At 49.4% G+C, this 19813-nt stretch overlaps 1 protein-coding gene across 3 annotated transcripts in view; it reads left to right on the top strand.

Moving 5' to 3' along the window:
- The window catches only part of LRRK1 (leucine rich repeat kinase 1), an 81081-nt gene extending 62195 nt beyond the window's left edge, over positions 1-18886 (top strand). For all 3 annotated transcript variants that reach the window (XM_009899893.2, XM_054169270.1, XM_054169271.1), the window contains 11 exons: positions 536-785; positions 2177-2343; positions 3400-3597; positions 4240-4517; positions 4686-4880; positions 5671-5822; positions 7394-7511; positions 8716-8832; positions 14527-15362; positions 15801-15902; positions 17650-18886. In XM_009899893.2, the coding sequence (XP_009898195.2) occupies positions 536-785; positions 2177-2343; positions 3400-3597; positions 4240-4517; positions 4686-4880; positions 5671-5822; positions 7394-7511; positions 8716-8832; positions 14527-15362; positions 15801-15902; positions 17650-17827 (2591 nt within the window). In that variant the 3' untranslated portion in view covers positions 17828-18886. The remainder of the gene's footprint in view (positions 1-535; positions 786-2176; positions 2344-3399; positions 3598-4239; positions 4518-4685; positions 4881-5670; positions 5823-7393; positions 7512-8715; positions 8833-14526; positions 15363-15800; positions 15903-17649) is intronic.
- The last annotated feature ends 927 nt before the right edge of the window (positions 18887-19813 follow it).

The following is a 19813-nucleotide window of genomic DNA, read 5'->3' as shown; positions in this document are numbered from 1 at the left end:
GCACCTGGAGCATGCAATGTGCCATTCCCATTCGATGCCTGTTCTTTGCCTGAAGTCCTCTGGCAGCTCAAAGTCTTGAAGCCAGCATGACTGGGGTTCCTGGACAGCCTCACAGCTGCCATCCTTCTACTACATGGTCAAGCTCTTTAGCACAGGCACTGATCCCTGTCTGCAATTCATACAAAGACACCCAGCAAGTAGGAGGTTCTCTCCAGTATTTTATTCATATACTTCTGTTTTTTTGCTGGTCCTGAATATATTTTCTTCATGAGTCTGTGCATTACCTGTGACCAAAGCAGAGCAGCTGTTACGTCAGCAGTCTTGTCTCCTCAGAACTGTTCCTGCTATCTGTACATGCTTGGCACAAACCTACTTTCCCATTGCAGTCAGCATGCTGCAGTAAGCTGCTGCTCTCATGAGCGTGGCTGTTTTCAGCCAGAGTGGCTGCAGACATTGCAGTGCACGAGGAGCTGTGTTCTTTCTCAGTTTGTGTGAGTTATGTTGCTTTCTCTTTCTTTGCCTGCTTGCTTTGAAGCACTCACAGCCACTGAGAGCGATGGCACATTGCTGATGGAGCAGTATGTGCCCTGCCACATCTGTGCAGCTTCCAAGCCAGAGGAGAATGAATGTGGTGGGAAGGTGGAGGACGGACAGTACTTCAACATGGAGGATTGTGTCCTGACTGCCATCGAGCTTGACTGCATCACATGTCCTAACCACGCTGACATCCCTGTTTCTCTCCAAGAGCTGGTCCCAGAGCTTTTCATGACTGATTTTCCTGCCAGGTAATGTTATTTGCTAGCCTTTGTTTAAGTCTCAGTGTATCCATGTTGGATTTTTTTCTTAAGTCACCTCTGCTAGAGGAACATATTGACCACAGGAAACAAATTCATCCACTTTCCATTCCTGCTCTGCCAATTCATCCTAAACTGCTCTCCTGGTGGTCAGCACACTTGCTTAGACAATTGCAGTGTGCTGACCCAAGTCATCACTTCAGGAGGTCCTTTGAGATCACTGTGACACAATGTGAAATCCCTTTGTAAAGCAACGGCTGTCCTGCATTGCCCAGTACTCTGACCAGAGCTTTCTATAGTTGGAGTCTTTGTGTGGAGACTTTAATGTGACAGAACCAAAGGAAGTGCTGCTGCGCCTCAGGACTGGCACTGAAATCATCGTTAGGTTTCAGGAGCCTATAGCAGAGTGAATTTATATGGACACCACCAGAGAATTCACACTGAGACCAGGCTCCAGCTCGACTGAGGGCTGTTGGATGTGTTGTAGAAGCGTGGCAGTCCTGAAGAGCTGAAACAGCTCTTCCCTGCCTAGAGCAGCACTGCCAAATCTTTAAGCTGCTTAACCGCATTCCCAGGTGGGTCCAGCCTTATACACCTTATTACTTTGTGTTTAGAGCAAGAGACCTCCTGATAGCAGGCAGGACAGGGGACCAGTGTCTCTTTTGGTTCACACTCCCTCAGACCTTTCTGTGCCCAGTGCAAAGCCATGAGGTCTGTAGAGCAAACTGTGTCCTGTTGGCTGCAGTCAGAGCTTTCTGTGCTCCCACTGGCCCCTGTTCCTTTTTTGGGGTCTTTTTACTGGGCAGACATCCCATCAGCTCATCAGGACAGCCCTTCTCACAGTGCTATCTCCTAGAGATTTATTTGACAGGTGCAAGGTGAATGGAGATGTTTGAAGTGTGCACAGCTGTAAAAGTAGTCTCTGGAAAAGTGGGGAAATGATGGATTGCAGCCTAGGAACTGATTTGAATAATCAGGTTTCAGAGCGTGGGGCTGTTCATAAGCATCCTGCCCTGCCTCAGCGGAGAAAAGAGGAACAGGAGGTAAATGAAGCAAAACAATAGTTAATACAGATAAAGAGAACAATCCCTGTACCTGTGTCATCTGCTTGGAAAAGCCAGTGTGCTTTCCAGATCTGTTTGATTCGTGTCAAAAACCTCTGTCTGCTTTATTACCCATGTTACTTTTCTTGCAAGAAACCTGTTGAACAGCATGTGCGAATGCAGAGTACCTTGGGATGACCAAGGCAGTTTGGGTGACCCAGGCCTTGATAAGACAAGAGCCTATGAGGGATTTGTGGAAATGGAAATCCCATTAAAAAGGTGAATTTACAATGTCTTTTGCAATTTTTTAATTAAAAAGCCTCAATCTCTTTTTGGCAGACTCTTCCTGGAAAATAGCAAACTGGAATGCAGTGAAAATGAAAACAACGTTCTTGGCCAGGGTGGAAGTGGGACCGTTATATATCGGGCACGGTACCAAGGAAAACCAGTGGCTGTGAAGAGATTTCAGATTAAGAAATGCAAAGGCTCTCCTGCTTCAGCTGCAGGTAGGGTACACAGGGTCGGTGTTGGGAACCGGCTCCTGCAGCCTGCAGCTCCAGGCTGAGACCAGAGAGCCTTCACTCTCCCAAGTGCTGGCAGCACCTGTTTAAACATAGCTATGAAGTGTATAGCAAAATTGATGTGATCCATGGAGGAAGAGGGTGCATCTTAAAGAGTCCTTCACGAAAGCACTTGTAGTGATGAAGGTCATTGGCACTGCAGGAAGCTTCTCTCTTGCAGGTCAATGAATGGACTCAGAGGGTGCCAAGGCAGAGCTCTTGACTGGGATGAGAGGCAAGATTTCACCTCCTATTCCCAAGCTGTTTGGAAATGAGAAGTGTGGATTTGCATGGGTTTGCACTGGGGACTTGTGGGGCTTCACTTCTGAATAAATCTTTTACTCCATCTGTGCCTGCAGCTACAGAAAGCAAAATGGAAACCCATCTCAGCCTGCCAGCTCCTCCAGGCAGGGACAGGCTCTTGTACTGCACATGCTGTCTGCTGAGCCCAGGTTTCCACCAGGCCCTGGAAGGGGAAAGTGCCTGACTCTTCCTTTCAGTCAGGGAAGGAGACAGTGACCCCCTGAGCTGTGGTGGAGACCAGCTGCTGTCCCAGAGGTCAATAATCTTGGGAAAGACAAGACCTGCCTAAGTAGCCTGTGTTCTCCCATGGCTGAAGGACAATTAGTGTGAAGGGTCCCTCTTCTGGCAGTGCAGCTGAGAAAGGGTAGGAAGAGCCACCAAAGGGTCTGGAGAGTCCCTGCTTTAAAAGCCACAGCACAAGTTTTCCAAAGTCATCCAGGTGGTGCATTTCAGAAGCGTGTAGCAGACACATTGTGGTTGGTGTTAAAGGACCAAGGGGACGCTTGCTTCCTGAGGCACCCTTACAGCTCCTGCTTGTAGCCAATGTCTGTTAGTCTCAGGTGTCAGTGTGAGGATGTACCATAAAGTCTTGCTGTTGGCATAACTCCTGCAGCATTTGCTTAGTGATTAGCACTTCTCAAAGAGCTTCTGGTTTGATTTCTCAGCCAGAGAGTGAGAAGGGGGTTGTGTGTCTTGCAGATACCATGCTGAAACACCTGAGAGCCATGGATGCCATGAAGAACTTCTCTGAGTTCCGACAGGAGGCCAGCATGCTCCACTCGCTGCAACACCCCTGCATTGTCTCCCTCATTGGCATCAGCATCCACCCCCTCTGCTTTGCCCTAGAGCTGGCACCTCTGGGCAGCCTCACCACTGTATTGTCTGAAAACTCCAAAGGTAAAATCAGGGTCTCCCTCCTGGAAGAGCTCACCGTCTGAGTCATGGTAGTGACAAATGGTCAACAACATTTAAATTACCACTTGATTTGTGGAAGGGATTTTTGTCCAGACTAGGGGAAGTGGGAGGCAAGGAATTGCTCTTAAACTGTACCTTTGGGAACCTAGTAAAAACTGGAGACCTGGGTTTTCCATTTCTCTGCAAATTAATAAGAAGTGCATCTCACTTGAGTGCTGCATGGGTAATGCTGTGCTCTTCCCCTGCAGATGGGTGTCCACACTCTAAATTATCTCCTAATTATCTGTCTTTCTGTCACTGTCAAATAAATGACACTAATTCCAGGATAGGCTGAGGCCATCTGACCCTCTTGGCACCTTGGCTTTGTGTCAACTTTCAATCAAGCACTAATTTTCACCAGAAGATTTAGGGTCTAGAAGTGAAAGGGTTTAAAACAGGAATCTAATAGAACTGTCAGACATGTATAGTAACACAAACAGCGTCCCTTCAAATCGTGGCACTGAGTGATGTCTCAAAAGGTTGTTAGTTACTGTGCTGGAGTTTAAAAGAGAAGGAGGAAGGGAGGAAAAACAAAGTGGTTGTTGCAATGACAAGAACCGAAGACAGGCTGCTCCTTTGCACCAGGGTCATCCTTCGTGCCGCTGGGACACATGCTGACACACAAAATAGCCTATCAGATTGTCACAGGCCTCTCCTACCTGCATAAGAAGAACATCATCTTCTGCGACCTGAAGTCAGATAACATCCTGGTGTGGTCTCTGGATGTCACGGAGCATGTCAACATCAAGCTGTCTGACTACGGCATCTCGCGGCAGTCGTTCCACGAGGGTGCGCTGGGCGTGGAGGGCACACCGGGGTACCAGGCGCCCGAGATCCGGCCCCGCATCGTCTACGATGAGAAGGTGACCGCTGTGCCCACAGCCAGGGGGCTGGCTTCATGCACGGGGCTGAGCTCCCTCGCACATGCATGGCCTGCAGCTCTGGCTTGCCCACCCTGGCCTTCCTCACTCTTCTTTGCAGCCATTGAGAGAGAGGTTTGCCCATTGTTTTCTCCCTGTTTCTGGCTCTAGGTTGACATGTTCTCGTATGGCATGGTCCTGTATGAGCTGCTGTCTGGTCAGAGGCCTGTGCTAGGCCAGCACCAGCTCCAGATTGCAAAGAAGCTCTCTAAAGGGATCCGTCCCGTTCTTGGGCAGCCAGAAGAGGTGCAGCTGTATAGGATGCAGGCACTCATGATGGAGTGTTGGGACACTAAGCCAGAAAAGGTACAGACAGCCCTTGTGCCTGGTGTTTCCTGAGTGTTTAGCTACAGGGGTCTGGCAGCCCTCTGCACACAGGAGGGCTCAGCCCGCTCTCAGTACAGCAGAACACTGCAGTGCTCATTTACCTCTCCTGACAGTATGGCCCAGAACATCCATTGACTTAAATTAGACTTTTGTGAATGAAATGATGACAGATTGGTGACCTTTGCCGTCTGCGGTGCCAGGAAGGTCTCTTGGCATCAGCGGCAGTTAAGCTATTGATGCACCAGAGCAAGGCATTGCCCATAACTTCCAGAAGCAGCTGCAGCATTGTGCTGGGAGTGTAACTACAAAGTCTGCAAACCCCCAAGGTTACAAAGGCACTGTGAGGAAGAAAAGGGTTCAAAGTGCAAGAAGAGGATTAAGCTGCATTATGTTTTTCATTAATGGCAAGTTGGCTTTTCAGAGCTGTTTGTCCTTCAAACAAAGGTCAGCTTGATGCACAAACAGCTAGGTGCTGTGAATCGGTTTCCAAAATACATAAACCTGAAAAATTAATCAGTAAAATGAGTAAGAGAAGTGCAGACCAAACTGGAAGTCCTGAAGAGGTTTGGCTGCAGCGTCTGGGGTTCTGAAGATGAAGGTGGAATTTCTAGGGAGAATCTGGGGCAGATTTGAGAAAGCAACAGAAGCATTTATTCCTACTTCTTGTCTCTCTAGCTTTAATAAATAATTATTACAAGAATTCTTTTATTTCATCTGGCCCCCAGCTATCCTGTGTGATACATGTCTTGCTCTTTCCCTTTCCACACAGCGTCCACTGGCCATTTCCGTGGTGGGGCAGATGCAGGATCCTACCTTTGCAACCTTTATGTACCTGCTGTCCTGTGGGAAGCAGTCTTCCTTCTTCTGCTCCCAAGGGCAGGAGTACACTGTGGTGTTCTGGGATGGGAAAGAAGACACTAGGTGAGGCAGTTCATGTTAATTTCTTTCTTTTGTTGTTTTTTACATAAAAATCCTTCAGTCTCTTCACTTAGGCCCCCAGGAGGGAGGCAAGAAAGGTGAAAGTGAGTTTGGGTGAATGCCAAGGATACCATGAACACTGTTTTCCCAAACTCCTTTAATTGGGAACAGCGGTTGCTTTATAAAGGACATTTAATGAGCTTAACTCTGCTTCAGTTAATATGAGGAGAAGATTAGGGCAGTGTAATGATTCACACACACAGGATGAAGCATTTGCACATGAGAACAGACGTGTTCTGCCTTTCCTAATGAGGCCATTTAACACTAAACCTTTCCTAATTGAGACTGCAGTTCCATCCCTGCTCTGCAGAGCAATTAAGCACATGCTTAAATCCTGTTGAAATCATCAGGAGTTAGCCACATGCCCAAAGCTGTGTGTGCATCTGAGTGTGTGCTGCCAGTGCAATGTGTGCCGTGCTCTAAGTGTTGCTACGTTGTGACTCAGACGTGGTATTTTGCACAGCCACATATGACCCCTGGCCAGTTAGGTTTATTTTTATCGAGGTTACTGATTTTTATAGCACCAGTCTTATTGGGAAGCATTCACCAACTGATCTGAATTTTGTATTAATGTGTTCATTATTTCTGGCCATTAAGCTGATGGGGGAGATACGCGAGCTGTTCATCAACAATTTGCTTTGCTATTTGTGGTGCCTGGATGGTCGTTCAGTGCAGACAGTGTAACCATTCCTGCTCAAACTGGTGAAACACATGGGACACACAGATGTGTTTTGAATCCATGGATGTTTTCCAAATATTCACAGCAGTGAATCTGCTTCCTGACTGGACAATCCACTTTCTGGAGACTGCTGGATAACAAATTACTTAGATGTGACAGATTACAGGCTTTGTAATTGCTTGTGCCACAGTTGTTAAAACATCTGGGACTCACAGATGTGGTTATGAACATCCAGTTATTGTTCAGACATCCGAACCCAATACACTATCCCATACCCCAAACATACAAAATCCCTTTAGTTACAGAAATACTAATTAGTCATATTTACAAATTATTTTATCAGGTTAAAGATGATCTTTGCTCCTGCTTGGAAATAATCACACTCTTCTGTTTATGTACTTGAATAAATAATGAAGCCAGAAATTAGTCAGGCAGGGAACTTGGAGAACCGGCACAGATTCTCTTGAGAACCTAATAGGAAGATGGGCTAAGACCTCCAAGCTACTAATTACCACTGTTCAGCTGGAGCTGTGTGTCTCAGGGCTGAATGCAAGCAGCAGGCCACATAAATTCTCCTAATCCATCTCCGCACAAAGTCAGAGAGCTGATCTTAAACCTTCGCAGAAGCAAACGCATGTCTGGCCCCCAAGGAAGGGCCGTGGCACACCTGTGTTTCTCTTCCTTTGCAAAGACCATTTGGAGTGGTGTGGAACTTTGCAGTATTGTCCACATCTGGACAGTTGTGTTGCAGCTTGGCCCAAAGTGCTGAGGGCCATCCCGTAGCAGTGCGCAGGCTGAGCGCTGGCTCTAGGAAACTGTTGTTTGCTCCTTTCAGAAACTACACGGTGGTGAACCCGGAGAAAGGAGTCATAGAAGTGGAGAGGATGAGCTGCCCAGGAATGAAGCTCTGCTGCCAGCTAAAATTTCAGAATGCCCTCTGGGCTGCCACTGAGGTGAGCATTGCCTGCACGAGTGCCCTGCTCTGAGGGCCCTCCCTGGAAGAGGCAGAAAGGAGGAGAGTGAGCCTGTTAAATGAGTAAGGCTGAGAGTGAGTGAGACAATGGGCAGCTCAGATGGGCAGCAGGACTGCATCTGCTGGCTCTGGGCTTATTGTTTCTACCTGTTACACAGATGATACCTAGATCAAAGCCTTGCCTCCTGCTGGTCAAAGCCATCGTGGGAACCTCAACTTTCTGAAGTGAAACTCTCCAGACTGTAGCATATCTATACCCAGGGTTTCAGCTGGGAAATGTCCTTATCTGTAAGCAATAATGAGAAGCAGTGAAAGAAACCATGCCTTTAAGGGTGGGGTGTTGAAAGACACCTGAGGGATTTGGAAGTTGGTGGGAAATGGGTCCCCGGGTTCTGCAGCTAGAAAGATAAAGAATGAGACAGCATGGCTGATTGATCCCTGAGCCCCTGTCCACCCATCCAAAAGGGCTGTGCTAAATGTCAGCCAGCTCTGACACCATCATTTGACACAAACCAAATGAAAAATAGCTGAAAGAAATTGAAATGTTCCTGAAGTTCAGTGCTTTGAAGTGGGTGAAATAGGCTGCTCTTGCTGAATAAATAATTTGTGCTGGTCAGTTCACCTTGCCCTAGTATGGATGCTGGAACTACGTAAGAGTATTGAGGGTTTTTTCCCTGTAGGAAAATAAGATATTTTGACTTCTTATATTCCCAAATTGAGGTAAAGTTCAAATATTCCTAATTTTTAATAACAAAAAGTATAGAAGATTAAGATTCAGAAATCTTAAAGCCTTTTCTTTCCACCTTTTTGATCAAAATGAAACGTGTTGGTGTGGAGCAAGTGTCATTCCATACACAAGGCAGCAGGAGCTTTCCTTGGATTGAGAGACTGATGCCAAACTTGGCGTGTTTGGGACTTGTGCTGTCAAAGTTGTCACATGCTGCTTTTGGATGTGGTGATTTTCGTGGCTCTTGGGTAGTGCATATATTGCCCACCACACATTTTGCTCTTCACAGACAGGGCAAATGCTCTCCATAGCAAACAAAGAGAAATTCAGGCTTTGGATATCAAAAAAACACAAGTAACAAGCGGTTTTGGAACCGATTTGATCTCGTTCAGGCATGGAAACATGCGGAGTGTGGAAGATGATTGAAATCTGTAAAATGTTATGTGCTCTTTCGTAGGACCAGAAGATTTCTGTGTATGGCTTGCAGGGCATGTGTCCTCTAAAGACTCCACAGAAAGGTTTAGACACTCCTGCTACCGTGAGCTGCTTTCTAGTAATGCCTCTTGTCAAAAAGGTAAGTAGGAGCCTAAAGGAAAAGGAGCATCAGTGAGACTAACACTGCCAGGCCAAGCTGACAGAGCTTGCACAGCTTGTTGCTAGCTAGTGTTGAAGGACTTTGTGATGCCCATGAACGTTTTGGCAGTGTAAGGAGAAGGTTTCCAGAACTTTGTGCCTCTGCCAGAAGACAGAGGTGTGGGCAAGAACCTGAGTCAGGGGACCAAAGCTGGTCAGGGGAAGCTGGTGCTTCCAAGCCTGCTGGGAAAATAGTCAAAATAGATCAAATTCCTTTTCAAGGAAGTTTTCCAGCTCTGTTTCCACATGACAGGGAAAGACACATGAAAGACAGGGTTGAGGATGATCAGGCAAAGTAGAGGGAACTTGAAACAATTAATTAGAATAGAGATTTGTTAAGTGCTAATGGAGGGCTTGGGTACATCCCAGTTCTTGTGCCTGCTCTGGTGTGTGTGTGTGTATGCTGTCATTTGTCTGTAAATACTATCTAGGCTCAGCCACACTTCTTTCTGGGCTTTGAATGAGAACTCTTGGATAATACAGCTCTCATGGGTAATAGCAAAAGTTATTTACCCTCTGCCCAGGTCTGGAATCGCCAGCATCAGGTTACTGGCAAGAGAAATCTGACACGACTGCCTGTTGCGGGCAGGTCTGGGGAGATGTATGAAAACTGATTTGGGGCTAAATTACCTCCAGTTTGCTTACATCCACCTAAAGTGAAAACATATAATTATGTTCCTAGGTTATTGGTAGCTGTGTGGCCTTTGCAGATGCCAGCAGACTGGTATGTGTCTAAGAGCTCCGCATGGAGCAGCTCTGGGAGCGACAGTGGAGCTGTGTTATGCCACATGCCCACTCTGCAGTGTTGTCCATTTCTGGCTGGCTCGCTGCATCCTTGCAGCCTGACTCCAAGGCAGATGGTTACTGTGAGGTGTACTGCTACACTTCCAGACATGGTCTGACCAGGACTGAAGTAGGGCGTAGGTCTAAAGTTGGCACAGGAGTAACTTTCGCCCTCCAGGAGGCTGCATCTGTTGGCTTTTTTGGCTCCCAGACCTGCAACGTTTCTCTGCTGTGGAGTTTCATTTCTGATGTGCAGAGCAAATTTCTTTTTCATGCTGCCTGAGGTTTTGTCCAGGACAGTTGAACGACTCTTTCACTTTCAGCTTTTCCACTGTCACACAGCTTGCAAAGCCATTCCTCAGGGGTTACGAGTGGCTTTATGTCTCCTGGTTTCTATTTTCAGTGTGTGGCTTGCCTAGAAAATGTCATAAATAATGCCAGGCCCTACAATAGTAATATTGAGTCTAGACACCTCCCTTCCTCCCCCGACCCAACCCAACCTTCCAGAAACTCACATCCCTTCAGCTCACTCCTGCTTAGTTATTGGACATACTTTTTCCTCTCTCCTTTCTATGAATGAGCTTGGCAGTGAAACAGCCAGAGCAGCAGCCTTAGGGATGTGCAGAGCAGGTTGGCAGGAGCCAACCCCCTTTTTTTTTGAAGCAGCCAGTTCTTCCAGCAAAGCTAAGTGGCAAGCTTGCACTTGTCAAACTGACTGTACAGCAGCATCAGAGTTATCAAACAGTCGTTATTGTCCCACAGAGAGGAGAATTGCTGACATTTCCCTGGGAAGAAAGCCTTTAACTGATGAGATGTGAGGTAACTTGCAGTCAGAGAGCTGCCCAGGGATGTTGCTGGGAAGGGGAATTCTTTACGACTGCCTTGGGAAGACTAATCCAAAAGAAATAGTTTCCAAAACGTGGTTTCTCATCCAAAGGAAGCATCATGGAAATTTAAAAGCAGCAGAGAGAGGGGCCCAGAATCTAAAACTCACCCGCCAAGGGAAAGTCTTGTGCAGTTTAAGCTTTTTTGTTGCATGCTTTCTGTCACCAGTATCATTGGCTTGGCAAACAATAACATTTACAGTAAACTTCCTTTCAGAAAAAAACAAAACAAAACAACAAATAAGCAATTAACAGCTTAAAAAGAGCAGACATGGTGCTTTCTGAGCTGGTTTGCAGCTTTCTTACAAAGAGATGTTGAGGGGGAGAGAAATCTGGATGGGTGCAAGCCTCTGGCCTCTTGCAAAACCCTGGAACACACGGAAACAAAAGCTGCATTTAAAGGCTGCTGCCTGCCGCGGCGTTCACTGCCAGCAGTGCCAGAGCGTGCGGGGAAGAGAGGACGACGTGATCAAGGCCATGGTGCTGGGGGCTCTATTTATTTTCTAACCTGCCCTCAGCAGCCATCCCTGTGGCTCTGAGCCTCAAGCTGTCCATAGCTATGAGGACAGGACGTCTGGAGCCAGCTCATCTCATCTCCTGCACATCTCATACCATCACAGCCCCACTCAGAAGCCTTCCTCCCTGGCACAGCAGGGCTTCTGGCAGGACGGAGGCTTCAAATGCAGTTTTGTTGCTGTGTGTTTTTGTTGGCTTATTGTGGAGCCCAAATGTTGAAAGTGAATTCTGAGAAAGTTACTTAAGGTTTCTGGAGGCTTCTGCCCTGCCTGCCTTTGGTCACTCTTGTAATACCCTGATACGGAGGATTTTGCCTTGCTGCCACGGCACCTAATAAAGTCTGGTGAGTCTGTGGCACCCAGGGTTGGGTGGCCTTTGCTTTGGTCTTATGTGAAATGGGCCAGTCCCTCATCTTGGTTTGGCAGGGGATGGCAGGTTGAGGGTATTTCTCAGTGTTTGTGTTCCTACTCCTCCAGTACCTGGAAGGGACCCACAGGAAAGCTGGGAAGGGACTTTTTACAAGAACTTGTAGTGATAGGACAAGAGGGAATGGATTGAAACTTCAGGAGGGGGGATTTAAACTGGAGATTAGAAATTCTTTACAGTGAGGGTGGTGAGACACTGGAACAGGTTGCCCAGGGAGGCTGTGGCTGCCCATTCCCTGGAGATGTTCAAGGCCAGTCTGAATGAGGCCTTGAGCAGCCTGGGCTGCTGGGAGGTGTCCCTGCCCATGAATCACAGAATGGTGGGGGATGAGAGAGACCTCTAGAAATCATCTAATTCAGCCCCCCTGCTAAAGCAGGGTCACCCAGAGCAGATTGCCCAGAATCATGGCCAGGTAGGTTTGCAATCTCTCCAGAGATGCAGACTCCACAACCTCTCTGGGCAGCCCAGTGCTCTATCACCTTCATTTCTTAAACTGAGAGATAACACCAGTGTCTGGATAGAAATGGTCTTGATAGCCAAGGCAGTGAGTAATAAGTGCCCCAAAGCATAAAATACCTTCCAGATTTGCTTCCACCACCATTGTGCTGTTCCAGACAGGCTGGATTTTGGCAGGATCAGTATTACTGGTAAAGCTGAGTGGGGATCATGGACATGCTGCTGATCACTCAGTGCTGGGGAAATTTGGCCTGTGGTACTCAGAAAGGAATCTGGATTCCATCTGCAGTAGCTGATACTAATCAAAGAAATCAAAACAGTTTTATTAAAGACTCTGCTTAGATAATTCAGCATTTTCAGATCAAATGAGACAAAATTATGGAGATCTCTGAAGACTCTAATAATGTCACACTAGGAGCAGTTCAGGTCGATGCAGTGTCAGTCAGGTTTGAGTTGGAAGAGACCTTATAGATCATCTAGTTGCAACCCTCCAGCCATGGGCAGAGACACCTTCCACTAGAGCAGGTTGCTTAAAGCTGCCATCCAGCCTGGCTTTGAACACTTCCAGGGAGGCAGCATCCACAGCCTCTCTGGTCAACCCATGCCCGTGCCTCATCACCCTCACAGTGAAGAATTTCTTCCTAAATTCTCATCCAGATCACCCCTCTTTCAGCTTAAAACTGTTAACCCTCATCCTGTCACCCTGTCCTCTAGTAAAAAGTCCCATTCCAGCTTTCTTGTAGACCCCCTTCAGGTACTGAAAGGCTGCTTCAGCAATTTCAGATGTTCCATTTCAACTGAAATTATCCAGTTTTTATGAGAAATACCTATTGTGCAGTGTCCTTTGGCTCTTTTCCCCAGGGCGGTGTGGGTTGCTCTGCTTTGTTCTGTTCTGTTTTGAATAATTGAACTCTTTTCCAAGGAAAAAGTAACCCAAAGCCCAACCTGTGCTTAGCACCATGCCGTGTCCCAACTTCTTGATGCGACTCCCTGGCAAACCTCTGTCCAGGAGCCTTTGCACCAGACCCACATGGCAGTGGGGGCACGGCGCTGAATGCTTCAGGCCGTTTGGATTTCTTTTAATCAGTGGTTAGAGATTTGGGACTGGGCTCAGTTGAAGTCCAAGTCCCATTTCACAACTTTCCACTTGCTTCCCTAGTTTTTCCCATTACAGTAAAATTCTGCTGTGATTTAGATTAGTCATAAGGCTCAGCACACTCGTGGCTTTACTCATACTTGGTGTGCAGATAGTGTCTCTAGGCCAAGACTCTTAGTGAGCCTTGCAAACGGTGCTGTCAGATAAACTATAACAGCTACCCCTCTGCTGTCTGCCCCTGCTAGCTGGGAGCTATTCAAGATGCTGCTTTTGGCCTCTGCAGCCTTGAGCAGCATGGGCACTCTCTTCCAGGGCTGGCACAGCCAAGATACATGAAGGGCACAGGCTTTCACTTAATTTCTGAGCAGCATGGGGTAACACCAAGTCCCCTCCTCTCTCTCAGAGGCAAGCAGCATTGCTGGCATGCTGGGCACAGCATGAGGCAGGGATTTCCACCGTGGCTGTGCTGTGGAGGGCAGAGGTTGTGCCAGTTCAGCTGGTGGTGCTCTGCCTGGTTCTGTTCATTTTGCTTTCCTTAGTCTGGCCAGAAAAGCCCTGGGCCAGGGCCTTTTTTTAGCACTTATTGCTCCATGGGGAGGAAATAGAAAGGCCTTTGAGGTAGGTATTGTTTTATCTGCTTCACAGATGGAGGAGTTTCTGGTACAGATTGAAGGTCACAGGGAGTTTTGTTCCCACGAGATCCATTTCCCAGTCTGTTTAGCAGCATTTTGCGCTGCTGTGATGAGTTGGAGGAGTCAGAGCCCTGGGGAGCCATGGCCTTCCCATCGCTCCCATCCACAGGACATGGCAGTGTCCCTCACGTGGAGCGCTGCACCGCAGCTCGGCACTGGCTGTGGCTCCTGCAACCAGCACAGCTCTGCATTTGGGGCAGGCTTTGAACTACCTGCAGAATTGTTCATGGCTTTGGCAGCCACTGTGCTGAGCTGCTGCCTTTGGCTGGGATGTCTCTGAGCTGCCAGGGATCCCAGACCTGGAGTGCATCCATGGGAGGAGCAGTGCTGTCACAGCAGCAAGCATTGGATGCAGAAGTGAGCTCTGCAGGCTCCTGTTTGTGGGAGGATTTCCTCTCAGCTGCCTCTCCTACCTACACTGGTAGCAATAGCTTTAACCTTTTTGGAAATGAACTGGGTTTCTATAGCTGGATTCCTAGGATCATGGTGGCTGTCTCTGAACATACTCCAGCTTGAATTTGTTAACCTTCAGGGCAGGCTTCCAGGTCCATCTGTCCTCCCTTGCCAATAAAGAAGCAGGTAAGACTGGGTGAGAGGAGTATGGCTCTGCAGTAGCTTCTGCCTAATGACTTCTTTTTATGTTGCTGTTGCTGCTGAGCGATCGTGGGATGTTACCAGTGTGCTTGCAGGGTTGTGAGGGGCAGCCAGAGCCCCTGGCACTAGGAGCCCTTGTGTTGCAGAGAAGTCGAGGATCTGGGTGGCCAATCTGCTCTCTCTTGCAGAACTCCTACACGGTGCTGGCCGGCTTGTCAGACGGACTCGTAGCAGTGTTTTCAGTATCCCAGGGCATCCCAGGGGACAGCTGCTCCTACCTGTGCTCCCACACAGCAAACAGGTCCAAATTCAACATCTCTGATGACGACCCCCGGCAGAACCCTTACCCCGTGCAGGCCATGGAGATCACCAACAGCGGAGCCGAGGTCTGGTACAGCAACGGCCCTGGCATCCTCATCATCGACTGCAGCACCATGGAGATCAGCAGGAGGCTGGAGCCCTTCAGCCCACCCTCGATGATCACATCCCTGGCCTGCAATGCAGAGTGTCACGGGGAGGAGGTGGTGTGGTGTCTGGATGGCAGCAGCAACTTCCTGGCCATGTACCACGTTGCCACTTACCAGCTCTGTGCGCGCTACTTCTGTGGAGACTGCAGCCCCCTCAGGGACATGTTCACAATCCAGCAGCCTGCAGCAGCCATCCCAGCCACAGCACCAGTGAACCACACAGAGATGGAAAGCAGCCCAGTGGGGGACATGAGCATCATCTACAGCCCAGAGGTTGGCACCCAGATACTAAACCACCAGGACTCGTTCACAGATTATTGCTCTGTGTCTTCCTACTCCTCCTCCCCTCCTAACAGGGTAAGCCGGTGCCCCTCCAGCCTTCCCAGCTCACCCCTGAGCTCTTCCAGTGCACCACTCTCCACAGATTTTGAGGAGTCTGACAAGTTTCATGAGCTGAAGCTTTCCCCAGATCACGAGGCTATGCCTGCAGGTGACAGCACACAGCATCTCCAAGCTGTCAAGATTCTTCCAGTGAAAGACCTCATATGGATTCCCAGGTGAGTGGGTCACTTACCTCAGCAATGTCATTAAAATCCCTTCTGGGCTGTGTGTGAGATAAGCTAAGGCAAAGCCAGGAACTTCTGCATTCCCAGTATGATTCACCTGCCCAGAAAGTCAAGTTCTCATTAAGGAAGTTTGTTCCCAGTGCAATGGTACAGGGATTTTTCAAGTCCTTTTTAAAGATACCTAGCACTGGGTAGAATGGCCACAGCTAAGGTCTTGCAGGATTCATTCCAACAGAAGGGAAGTGTGGGTGGTTAAACTCAAAGCCCTCTTTACCCACATGAAGCAGGCAGCTTCCTTGCTCAGACACAGCCCTGTAACTCCTGTCATCTGCTGTTGAGCTGATGGAAACCACTGGGCACCGGATGTTGCCTGGCACGCGGAGGGCTCTCACTGTAGCAGATGTGACATCTCCCTCGCTTCTCTTCTAGGAGAGGAGGGGATATCATCGTTATCGGACTGGAGAAGGAGTCGGGCGCCCAGCGGGGCAGAGTGATCGCCGTGCTGAAGGCTGGGGAACTGGCTCCCTACGGGTGAGGCTGCCTGGGCAGCACCCTACATGCCCATCGGCAGGGGCAGAAGGGGACTGGGTGGCAGAAGGTGGTTCTACAGGGTCCCAGGGCTCTTGGGAGCTTCTTGGCTTGCAGCAGCACCTAAGAAGGTGCCAGGTGCAGGAGACATGGCTGCTGGTTGCTCATCAAGTTGTGTGCATGCTCTTGTAGCAGGGCAGGTGGGGAGGGGAAGGCACCATGACCATGGCTGGGTCTCTAAAAGCAGAGACCAAGGGGACAGGCAGGACCCACTTGCACAATGTGATAACAGTCGGTCCGGTCCTGCCTGGCGCTGACTCCCGGTGTTCTGAGGGCACCTGGCAGAGGGTGGCTGGAGCTTGGCAGCGCCAGGCCCCGCATTAGGAACAAGAGCTGTATTTATGCAGCGCACGGTGCTTGTCTGTGGCTGCATTCACGTGGCTCAGGTTGGGGTTCTGGCTCTAAATGAGCACCTTTGTGCTGTCGGCAGTGGCGGGAGGAGGCTCCTGGGCACAGGGCAGAGCAGTGCTATACATCAGTGTGAAACCTTTCACTCAGCCACAGGAGCCCCAGTAAATAAATAGCTGCTGGAGGGATGGGGGTGTTCCTGCTGATCACTTAAATTCCAGCCTGGGATTGTACTATTTATGTCCAAACAAATGGAAGTTAAGCAGCACTAAGGATTATTAATGATCATTTATTACCACTGGGCAAACACACCAGGAGATCAAAGTGCTCCTGCTGTCCCCTCTACCTGCAGGCTGAGAGTCTTTATCAGTTAGCTGGGAGCACAGAATTCTCCTTAGTGCTCACAGGTACTCCTAGGCTGCTTTAGTCTTTCCCAGATGAAGTGTGGAGTTAAGGCAAGGTGACAGAGCCATCTCAAGCTTATCCTGCTGTGCTGCCTTGCAGCCTGGCTGGCTCAGGTGGCCTTTGACTCACTCCATTTCTTCATCCTAAAGCCCAGCCAGTAATGCCTGCCTCCTCCCAAGTCCCTCCAAGTGCAGAGCAGGGTGGGAAAGGAGGAGGCTTCTTAAGGGCACTTTGGGCTATAAAGCAGATGTGGGGGGCAGCCCTTGTTGCCAGTGCTCCCCATTAGGGCCTTTCTGGGGAAAGAGTTTGGGGTTGGTCTTCCCCTGGCTGCTGTCAGAGCTCCAGAAAGCACTTAGCAAAGGCTGGACTCCTGTCCCTTCAAACCTGCCAAGACAAAAGCATCACCTGCCAGGCCACCCCTCTGGGGGGTGTCTGCAGGGCCTGTTTGATCAGGTAATGTGCTCAAAGACCATGAAGGAAAGCACATGCAGCACAGTAGTGTCATGTAGGACTCCTTCTACATGAACCTTGCAGATCCTTGGGCTGTTGTAGCCATGCCTGCTGGTCTGGACTAGGGGTTCGTACCCTGAGCTGGCAGAGGTGTGCTCCAGGCTGCTTCCACACTGCATTTCAGGCTGTGGAGATCCTCAGCAGCCTGTTAGCTGTGGCATGATGGAGCTGTTTGGAAAGGCCAAGCTGGCAACAGGCAAAGGAAGTCATAGATTTAACAAATCAGGAGATGAACAGCAACTTCAGACTTGAGCACCCACCCTGCCCCCTTTAAAACCTTTTCCCATGGCACTGAGCCACTTGGTTTTGCCTTGAGATCGTTTCTGATCCCTCTCTTTGTTCATTCTCCTTGCTCAAGGCTTTGCTGCTGTGTGAGCAGAGTTGCTCTCTGCTCTAACGCTGTCTCTGCTCTGTTCTCCTTCCCCAGGATGCTGGTGGATGCTGCTCTCGTTGCAAAGGACACAGTTGTGTGCTGCTTTGAGAACGAGAACATGGAGTGGTGCCTGGCTGTCTGGAGGGGCTGGAGTGCCAGAGACTTTGACATATTCTACCAGGCCTACGAAGAGCTGGGAAGGCTGGAAACCTGCATGAGAAAGAGGAGGTAGTGCTTGTGGTGCAGGAAGTGAGCTTGGCCGGAGATGGAAGCGTCCTGCTCTGAGCACACCTGGACTCTCAGCACACCTGGACTCTGGAGAGGAGAGAATGAGGAGTGCCTGGGGGGAGTGTGGGTCTGGTTTGCTGCTAATGAGCGCTGCAGGGGTGCTGTTGGGACTGAAGAAACCAATGTGAGCCTGGGAGCTGTCACATGCTCCCCTGCATTAGTCGAGGCAGAGGTGGCTGCAGTTCTGCTCATGCCTCTAATTCCAGTTTCTTCCCCATTTTAAATTCCTTCCTCATGTTCAGCATGCCCTGGCTGCTGCTTTTCTAGTGTCCATTGCCAGCCAGGAGAGCTGTGTGAAGCCAGCCGGTGCTTTCCTGGCAGCCCGAGTGCATCGCAGTCCCCACTGCCTGCTGGAGCATGATGCACCCTGCTCCTGGGGGAATCCATCTGCTGCAGAGCTGCTTCCCACACCCCTGCCAGTTCCCTAGAGCTTACTTCAGGTGGAGTCACCCCCAGGTGTAAGAACCAGCAATAAGCATTTGCTGGCCACTGCATTTCTGGTTCCCAAAAGCTATTGTGGTGCTCTGAGAGGGCCCAAACCAACCTGCCAGTAACACTGCACAGATGCTTCCTTTTGTAAGGGAGCCCTGTGGCCAGGAAGGCTCCTAAAGGGTCTTTACTCCTCTTGGTGAATGCCCTCTGGGGTACTGGGAACATAGTAAGCTTTCTTTGCCTGTATGTCTGTGCAGCTTCTGCTCGCCACAGCTTTGATTTTACCTTCCTTAGCAGCCTGGGATGATGCACTGGCTTGGAACCCAACTGCACTCAGTTATCCCAAGCATGGGCAGCAGTGTAAAAAGTGAGCCCAGCAAAGCACCCTGTGTACAAAGCTGTACAGTTCGACTTTTGGAACTTTTTTTGGTTTTTCTATGCCAGGAAACTCGTGTGAGCATCGGCAAGGCTGGCCAGGGCCGAGCGGGCAGGTTACCCTCTGCCGCACATCGCTGTGGCAGGCTGCTGAAATAGCCTTCTTCAGAAACAGCACAGCTGAAAATAAACAGATTCCTCCCCACAATGACTGTCTTGGTGGCACTTTTATTGACAGCCTGCATCAGCTGCAGGGTGTTTGCAGCCTCTGATTGAAATACATTTTCCTGCTGAGCAGAGCCTGGATCAGGATTGCAGGTCCAGTCTGTCCCCATACCATCCTCACCTCTCTCCATCCCACTGCAGCTCCTCCAGCAGCTCTGAAGCAGGGTGGGCAGCACTACTGTGCCCTGGTTAGCTCAAACCGGGACAGGCTGTCCTGCCTGCTGGCTCAGAGGTGGCTCAGCCCTTTGTTGCAGTTTGCCAGGTGTTTTCACAGCTGCTCCCAGAGCTTATCCTGCCTCAAGCTTAGCTAGGAAGTAGCTGCTTCAGTGTCAGGGCTAATGAGCTGCACTACCCTGAACCTGTGTCACCGGCCTCCCATCCAGCTGCACACCCATCACCTGACCATCTCATGGTTGCCTTCTCCAGGTGCCAGAGCCCTTTCTCACACACACACACACATACCCACCCCCCCACACACAGAGTCTCATGGCCCATCCTGGAAGCCCCAGCAGGAGCTATAATCCAGCTTGTACTTTGATCCAGTCTTGCAGATTTTCTTTATCTGGAGTGGCCACAGCTGTTTTTCATCCCTCACTACAAGAAGGACACTGAGTTGCTGAAGCATCTCCAGAGAAGGGCAATAAAGCTGGTGAAGGACCTGGAGCACAAGTCTTGTGAGGAGCTGCTGAGAGAACTGAGGTTGTTCATCCTGGAGAAAAGGAGGTTGAGGGGAGAGCTTTTCCCTCTACAACTCCATGAAAGGAGGTTGAGGCAAGGTGGAGGTCAGGCTCTCCTCCCAAGGAACAAGTGATAGAACAAGAGGAAATGGCCTCAAGTTGCACTGGGGGGGGGGGTTAGGTTGGACATGAGGAACTATTTCTTCCCTAAAAAGGGGTGT

This window comes from Dryobates pubescens, chromosome 17, assembly GCF_014839835.1.
Source record: "Dryobates pubescens isolate bDryPub1 chromosome 17, bDryPub1.pri, whole genome shotgun sequence".
In the NCBI taxonomy this organism is placed as follows: Eukaryota; Metazoa; Chordata; class Aves; order Piciformes; family Picidae; genus Dryobates; species Dryobates pubescens.
Note: the sequence above shows the minus strand (reverse complement) of the source record. Positions and strands in the feature narration are given on the sequence as shown.